The sequence below is a fragment of the Eurypyga helias genome, unplaced genomic scaffold (genome assembly GCF_000690775.1).
Source record: "Eurypyga helias isolate BGI_N326 unplaced genomic scaffold, ASM69077v1 scaffold2782, whole genome shotgun sequence".
Classification (NCBI taxonomy): Eukaryota; Metazoa; Chordata; class Aves; order Eurypygiformes; family Eurypygidae; genus Eurypyga; species Eurypyga helias.
In genome coordinates, this window is record NW_010237672.1 from 5,479 (window position 1) to 14,311 (window position 8,833).

Consider the following 8,833-nt stretch of genomic DNA (forward strand, 5'->3'; position numbering starts at 1 on the left):
GCAGGAGTATCCTAAGCACGCTGCTATCCTGCTTTTCTCACCTGAAACATGAGAACAACCTGGGACAAGATGTACCTGTGATCTGCGTAAAGTGTCAGGAACGTCAGCTCTTCAAAAAAAGCCACACAAACGTCCACCAGATGTGCAAAGAACTGGGTGTGGAAGACCAGCACACGCTAGAGAACACACAATGGGGTTTGCCCAGTCTGTTTCCTTGGAGTTCTGCAGGTTAACTATCCTGACTTACGAAATCAAACAAGTCACATGTCAGCCTATAGTACACATACATTCATATGGGGGTAAACAGAGTACTTCAGGAGGTGGGTGAGCAGAGCCCATATTGCTGAATCAGTGATTTTTACCGTGTCAGGGACAGAGATTCTGCTTACAGTTCTGCTGGACTGCGGCTGTGTGCGTCTGTGTTACCTCAGCTGCCACGCACTGCTGCTGTACACACCAGGTGACATCCCGGGCCCAGCGTTACAGGTCCACTGGCGTTTGGGGCTGCAGATCTCGGTATTCAGGACAAGCCGTTTCAACTCGCAGTCTTCTGCCTCCGTCATCTTCCCCCCAGAAATGCTGCTGGGTGCAGTACTGCCGAAAACTTATAGAATGGGTTGGGTTGGAAGGGCCCTAAAAGATCACCTAGTTCCGATATGCAGATTGATATATGCAGATGAGGACTTCTCACTTGACAGTTGAGAAGAAAAAAAGCTAAACTTTTCAGATTAATGTGTAGCAATTTTTTTTTTAAAGTTTTGAAATTAGCAAATGCAAAATTTCTTGTACAACATTTGAAGAAACATTCTGCAGCTCTCATAAAACACGCAAGTGTGGCCCATTGCTTCTGCCTCAAGAACAACTGACCAAATCACGCTCATACATACTCAAAGCGTTCTTAATCTAGAAGATTAATATTTAAGGGAAAAAAAATTCTTTCCAAAGACAAAAAATGCTTGTTTTAAACCGTAAAGTATATTTGCTACCTCAGTATCTCCATCATAAACATATTTGACTTAAGTAGCAATCACTGAAAGAAACCAAACACATTCTTTTGGTCCAGATCAACTCGGGTACTACCTTCCTGGTCTGTATCCAGAGGGCTCACATCTTCCGTGTAATCAGCATCAGCTGAACATCAGAAAAGCTACGGACGGGAAAAGGGTATTTGTCACTTCTTCCAGGTGCAAGATTCCAACACAACCCGAGGAGGAGTTAGTCTTCTCTACAGGAGCAAGGGGAAAAATCCCCACATTGTTTGCTGTAGGTCTTCAGCTTTGGAAGGATTTCAGTCCTCACACAGGGAACACGTTTTGCCTGTCGCTAACAGGTACATGGCTGCACAAAGCATTCAATCTTTAGCAATCAGCATCATTAAACTGGACTGGGAAGTGGCAGGCTAAAGCATACACGTTTTCCATGTGTTAACACAGATGTATGGTCCAACACTGATTTCTTCCTAAGTACTTGATATCTGTTTTAATGGTACTTTAGAACCAATAAAAACTTGTGCCTTTATTAAAAAGATAAAACAAAGGTATAAAACGTTATTGATAAACCACCAAGAGTCCCATAGAAAAAGCAGTACTCTTCCAGTTCCATCCTCTAACAACACACAACTGCAGTAAGACTTCTCAGGGGTACTTTGCCATTTTCTTACTGCCTCACACAGAACACTGCAGACGTGAACAGACAATGTAACAATGGGTAATTCGGTTTTGGATTGGCTTTTTGTTGGAAAGTAATAATCCACGTTCTTTCAACTAAAAATGAGTTTGCTTCTTTGAGCTCTGTTCTTGATATGGTTAAATAAATCAAAATGACGAGGGGGCTCAATCCTATAGCAAAAAAACAACACCCAGGTAAAAGGCTTCTATGTTGTTGGCATGGCCTTGCTCCAAAGCATGGCTAGTAGGAGGAATCCACAGTCCCGAAAGACTCCGAGAGCTACGATCATGGGGTAGGCTGGTGAACAGGAAGAGGGGAGAAGACACCATCCAGTCCCTTCCCCATCACCTGGTGTCTGAGCTATGCAGTCGCACCTCAGACGTACCAGCCATGCTCTATCTTGATTCCATACCCCCCTCCTTTTCTTTTAGAAGAATTTCCTTTTCCTTTCTTTCTGTACCCTGGAGACCTGCTATGGAAGCGACTTCTGCAGTGTCTAAGGTGTGAAGTTTGCCTGTGGGGAGGTAGGAGTCTCTGCAATCCAACCCCATCACCGCAGCGTAACAGAAATGCATAGTTCCCACTCTGGACCTTGTGCATCCAAGCAGGGCACTTCAGGATTTGGCCCTTTGGTAGCAGTTTATAATTCAGTGTTGCATAAATGCACATTAAGAATCTTAAGGCATCTGTCTTAACTTCCCTGCTCTGCAATAGTGCTTACAAGAATCCATTGTACTGTGCAGAAACTTAAATTTCTTGTCTCTTCCTAAAATGTCCACGTCCCGTTTTTTACTGATCAACTTCTTCCAAACAAAATTAAGTAATATTCAAGCACAAAATGTGTTGCAGAAACCTAGTGAAACAAAAAAGGTAATTAGTGGAATTATACCATTAGTTTTGAAAAAAACAGGTCATACAGCACTACAAGAATGCAGGTGGGTAACATGTAATTTACAGACTCCTCATTCAGGACAGCAGTTAAGGTAACTTCAGCTCATAATTAGCCTTCTAGGAGGCGTATGTGGGAGGGGTTGTTCTGTTTTTCATTTAAACCTCTTACGTTTTAGAAGATTATCTGCACTAGAAACGTCAGTCCATCACCACTGGTCTGTAGCTGAAGTCTCTTGGATCCCTGATTGGCAAGAATTGGCTCATTAATTTTGAATTAATTTGATGGATATGGGGAGACAAATGATATTTGCCTAGGTGAGGCCGCGGGACGGCTGGCTGGGGGTTGGCCTTTTGCAAATTATGTTCTTTCCTCTGGAATAATCTGGGAATTGTACTCGGCCGCCATAACAATGATTACTTCTGCTGCGTGTTATAGGCATAAAATTGAAATCCACAACTATCAGTCTATTACAGAGCATACAACACGCATGGAATAGATGTTGGATCACGCAGCTATTGCACAGTAGCTTACCACTGCCTGCAGAAACTGTGATGAAGTCCAGCTGAACTCGGAACAGCTGCAACATTGTGCTGAGGTAACCATTATTTGAGATAACGCATACCAAAGCGCTTTTGTGTTGGGTGCAATTATGCACTTTATATAACTTTCAAAACTACAGCAGTTTGGGCAAGTGTGACACAAAGTGCACGATCTTCCTTTATTAAATTTGGCCTGGCTTTAGGAAGAGAGGGAGGATAGAAAGGAAATTCATCCCAAACTATTTCCAGTTAATTGTCTGGCCTAAGCCAGTCACTTATGCTCCCTCTCTAGGTCAGTGGAAAGAAAGATTAAGCCCTTTTTATAACACCCTATCAAAGGCTGCTGGGATGCAGCTCTTAGAAGATAACTATTCCTTTCTATGAAGAATAGAAAAGTCTTAGTAACCTGTTTAGATCAGATCATATAGCCAGAGGCTTAAAGGCATCCCTTGCTGGGACATTCCTTTGCACATTACATTATATAAAGCACTAAGAAAAGCTGCAGAGAGAAAACTCACCATTGGTGAGTTCTCATGGTGGAGTGGGTTTTTCAGAAATACCACAAACTAATTTTCGCTTTGTATGAGTTCACACTGAGCAGTCTGCCCAACATCAGTCAAAGCATCACATCATTCCCCACAAAGACTTTGTAGATTGTTTTCCTTGAAAGCAAAGCAAACTCCCCCCAGAACAATGATTCTAGCTCAGGAGGCTTATTAAAAAAAAAAAACAAAAACCACCTAGAATTACTGAGCTCACAAAACTCAAATATTGTTTTCTTTCTAAAGAAAATGGGAACTCCTTACAACTTCTGTCTCCCATATTTTTGGAAAGGAAAAAGGAGGAAAAAACCCAAGGCCAAGGGGGTGAATGACAGCCCTCAGCATCTACAGTTGCTAGTTGTCCAAATAAGATTTCTCATCCAGAAAAAAAATTAATGGGAGCTTATAAGCTCACCACAGTATGAAATCAACACAAAAGAAGGCTAATTTAGTCCCTGGAGATGCACCAACACGCTGCAGCGCTCACTGTGTTTCCTGCATGCAAAGTGCATGCTGAGCTCTTGCATCAAGGTCGCTGCCAATTCCAAGAGTGACACAGCAGTCCCGGTGCAGACACCCGTATTTACCTACCGACCGTCCTTCCACGTGCACGCACACCGCCTGCAAGCCTCAGAGCAGAGCACTGCCCACCAATACACAATTACGAAAAAGAGCTGTTCTTAGGAACAGCACTTCATCTTGGAATTGCCTGTTTAGCAGATTAGATTCTTCTCCCTAGCCAGGTAACAAATCCAGCACTGCCCACTTCAATCTAAATTACAGGATTGGTCTGACTCATCTCCAGTCTAGCCAGCCCAGGTTTCCTGCACTGCAGCGTTACTCCCATTCTTGTCTTCTGGACAGCCATTCCGAGTTTCACTTAGACTTTTCTATTACTCATCCAACAGCAGAGGACTCCTCTGCGTTCCATGACTAGCCACTTTTGACTTCTGGATGCCTGTTTTCTTTTACTCACACATAGACAGAAGTGGGAATCAATTATGTTGGTCTTACCTGTTTCTCACTGAGATGGTTGGTTAGTAATAAGCTGAGATCAGCTTTCCAATGAAACTATAACATGCTTTTTCACACCTAAAATGTAAGAGAATCTTAACTATGTGTTTTTGCAGATCTGAAAAACAAGACTTCAAACCAGAACGCACGTTTACTGTATTGTGCCTTTTTTAGAAAAATATTTTCCTCTCTCTAATGAAACGTAAAAAGAACCAAAATCTCAGAACAGGAAGTGCAAAAGCAAGAATTATCTATCCATTACCTTAGTGTAATAACTCACTGTGGAGCAGAGCATGAGGCACAAGTTAGCTTAAATTCTAAACATACTGACTTGATTCTATAGAACAAGTTTTCTTCTACTTGACTCCAGCCATTTCCTAATGACTTTTTAGGCCCAAAGAAAAATAATGGAAAACCCCACCACAAACAAAACCAGAGAATCATCACAGCACAGGCTACCTGATTTAACGTTTTCCTCTTCAGGGGCGCTTTCCACCCACTGACTCTCACCGGCTAGCAATTGATTCTGTGATTCACTGAGTGGTCGAGCAGGAAAGGACTGATTGGCTCCAGAGCTGCAAAGTAAGCAATGGCAACAGGAATTCTGTAGTAGCAGTAGCTGCTTATTTCAGACATCTGCAGAGTAGTGAAGTCATGTAAGAGTAAAGCAAACAAAAAACCCTACACTGCCAACTAAAAATGGCCTTCAGCCCCCCACCCCAATTCTACAGGCTTGTTCTCATCATTAGCCTAAAGCCTTACCTGACACAGTCCCCATGGAAAAAAGCACAGATAGACAAGAAATGGCATAGTGACAGCCATGCTACTGCCACACAGTTAAAAAAACCTGGCCAGTACTGTCTGGAAGAACCACCCAATGTAATTTATCCCAGCAGTAAAAGCTAGGGCCTTCTGCTAAGGCCCTAATGCAAAAGGACACTCTGCTGTTTGCACAAGGATCCTGCCCTTGTGTAAATTCCACAGGTTATGTTGCACTGGAAGCAACTTCTCGGTATTGCCTTTGAACCCCCCTATTGCCTGGTAACTCAGGTGACAGCTATTGACAACAACCTTCAGCTACACATTCACCAAACTATACAGAAGACTTCTAAAATGGCAATGTAAAGAGTCCCGAAGTTTCACATACTCCCGTGTCTCTGAATCAAAAGCAGGCTTCCTGAAAATACAGGGAAGACAAAAACCGTGCAAATTCAGAGGGGTAAAAAGTAATGAGCTAAAAACCCTCCAGCACTAAAATCCAGCAATAGCCACAGCAATCTTTTGCAAACCGTGTCTCAGTATCCCTCGTTCAAGCACGCTGGAGGAGATGAAATACAAGTAACACCTTGCCTTTCTCTTATTCCAAAAAATATCTTCAACCTTCCCATGGACTATTAGTCAGGTCTTCCCTTGGACTCTCTGATTGTTGTTAAGAGCCAGTAAGCTCTCTTAGTTTCTGTATTACTGTTTCCTCAGAGCCATATCCTCTGCTACAGGTCAAAACCAAGAAACAGACTTGCTGCATCAAGCAGCACTATTTTTCAGTCTTGACCCATTCTGTCCCTCTCTGAAGACTTCCAAGCACACTCTGAAGATGACAATAAGTATATATATATAAAAAAAAAAAATTCTGAAATCTCTTTTTCTCCAGATGAAGTAGAGAACAGTACAAAATCAGCATCTTAAACACTATAGTTACCTTTTGGCAGGTTCATTTTGGCTTGAGACGGTAAGTTGCTCTGGATCCACAATCACCAAACGAGTCGGAAAATTACACCCGTCGCCCAAACTAAATCAGAAACAAAGATTCAAATTGCTGTTTGTCGCTCACTTAAATGAACTGAACAAGTACCCATGCAAAAGGTAAATGCTACGGGCTCAAATCAATTACTGGAGTGCCGCGTGGAACTCCAGACTTGAGTGAGGCAGTTCTGCCACTAAGCCGGATGATCAGTTAATTAGATCTCTGAGCTCAAATGATTCCCACCCTACCTCCACTGCGGATTGCTGAGCACAGCACTAGTCTATGTAGTTCAGAAACAGCCCTGTGTTTCTCTAGACTGTAGCCCTAGTCTTCCCCGAAACCACCGTGCACACGTAGTCAGACAATCTGGTATTTACTACCCCAGGAGCTGGAGCATAAACACTATTCTGGTGGCTGTGCTTTCCCCTCCACCCATCATTCTGAGCTTAGCTAAGCCTTATTTTAAAGCAAGTTTAATCAGGTTAAAATGTGGTGGCAAAACAGACTGATCCATCTACAATATAGCTTCTGTCTTTAACCACATGAAAAGTCACAGCAGTTGAGCGAACGGCCGAGGCAGCTTAAGATCTTGTTGTTACTTCTGCTGTTTGCCACCAGACCTCAGCTTCACAAACGGCTGCGTGCACCAATGGTTTAAACTCATTCACACACACCACACCTCCTCACCCCCCGCAAAAGCAGGGATGAAACATGGCTCCCACTTTGTTCCGCTGACTTCGGGCAGTGGTAGGAGTGAGCAGCAGGTCAGTCTTGCTTCATCAAGCTTCTCTGACACTTGTCTGCAACTCCCTAACACTGGCTCAGTTGAAGTTTAAGAAAAACAGTATTTTGCATCGTTATTTTTTTGCACTGCTGGCAGCTTTCAGGACCAAAACTGTCACCTACAGCAAAAGGAAAGCTGTCAAGTGTTTTCAGGGGTAAGGGTGGGGCGATTTTAAACCAATGTTGTTTCAATGCAGCTGAAGTTCAAGCATTTATATCTCCAAAGTTGCTGATTTCTGTCCAATAAGCAGACACCAATACTACCACAAAAAGGTGTCCAATTTTTGAAACACACTTCTCAAAGCGTTCCAAACTCCTGTATTTAGAAAGACCCTGTCAACAAGGCCCCTGTCTTTGAACGAAAACCTCTGCTCAGTTTTCTCCTGCATATTTTCCCTAAAAATGCGGGATTTGCAAGTTGGCTTTTCAGCTGCGCTTTATTTTTTAGGGGAAGGGGAAGCAAGGTGGAAGTCACGGAATATATTTGTTCCCCAATTCATTCCCATTCAGACTGGATACCTGGTAAAGACAGGGAGTAGCCAATACTTCTTTTCATCTCCGAAAACCTCCCTCAGATTTTTGCTGCATCCAAGAGAAAAGCCATTTTTATCAGGGCCGTTTCGAAATGTGGGTGCACGGAATGTTTCTGTGAAAGAAAAACATGCAGTATCTCTGAAGCGATAAGGAGTCAGGGGAAGGCGAATAAACACACTCAGATTTCTCTACTGTAAAAACAGTGTCGGGCAAGCTGAGACGATCTTGATGTGCATTATGAGAAAAGGGAAAAAAAGGAGTAATCTCAAGTAGACTTTAAAAAATAATGACAAAAATAGAAAGGTAAGAAAGTCACATAAGCAGAGCCGTCGTCTTTCTCTCGTTACATTTAACATGAGGTCTGAGACACAGCTAGGTACCATCAGGATGCCAATGATACCACATCCCTGATTCACTGACGGCTAGCTCGCCCGTCAGCCTGTGAAGCCGCCTGTCAGCAGAATTCCTCTTCTAGAAGCCATTTACCATAAGCACTACTGGACCTAAACCCACACGGGAGGGTTTTTTCCACTTCTGCCAAGGTTGGAAGTTGAATCAAGAACATCCCGCAGCATCAGAGAAAGGTGAGCTCTATGCCATCAGAAACAACACAAACTAGCAAACTACCACCATTTTTCTAGTCAGTCTGGTTACACCCTTGGCCAAGAACCAAGAGGACTCACTGCTCTCCCCATACCAACAGCTTGGCTTTTTACAACCACGATCCAGAAAGTAAATAAAGTATTGACACTCTTTGCCAATTATGAGCACTGACTTTTGGGCAAGGAACATGCTAAAATTTTCTTCAAAGCTAAAAAGGAGACTATTAATATTCCTTAGCTGTAGGTATGTCAAAAGAAAAAGGACTCAAACAACCCTCCTGTCAAGCAATCACAAAAATTCCTTTTCCTTAATCAAAAAATTCTAGCAAGCTGAAAATTATTTTGCTTTTAATGAACCCACTTATGAGGACAGAAATATAGCTTCTATTGAAAGGTGTAAGATTTTGCCTGACTCAGTTGTGGAAATACCCACCAGTCCCCCTGTCTCCCCCACCCCACAAAAAACCACTTTAAAAAGTGCTTGTGCTGGATTCAGCCAGGTAAGAGTTAACTCT

General features: G+C 42.8%; 1 protein-coding gene across 1 annotated transcript; it reads right to left on the reverse strand.

Annotated features, from left to right (window-relative positions):
• Nucleotides 1-1,994: 1,994 nt before the first annotated feature.
• ZDHHC20 (zinc finger, DHHC-type containing 20) lies at nucleotides 1,995-7,828 on the reverse strand (the record flags this gene model as incomplete). Its single annotated transcript, XM_010147525.1, has 5 exons — nucleotides 1,995-2,521; nucleotides 4,656-4,733; nucleotides 5,115-5,230; nucleotides 6,355-6,444; nucleotides 7,702-7,828. Coding segments are annotated over 4 exons (371 nt in total), but the record flags the coding sequence as incomplete, so codon positions are not given.
• Nucleotides 7,829-8,833: the final 1,005 nt, after the last annotated feature.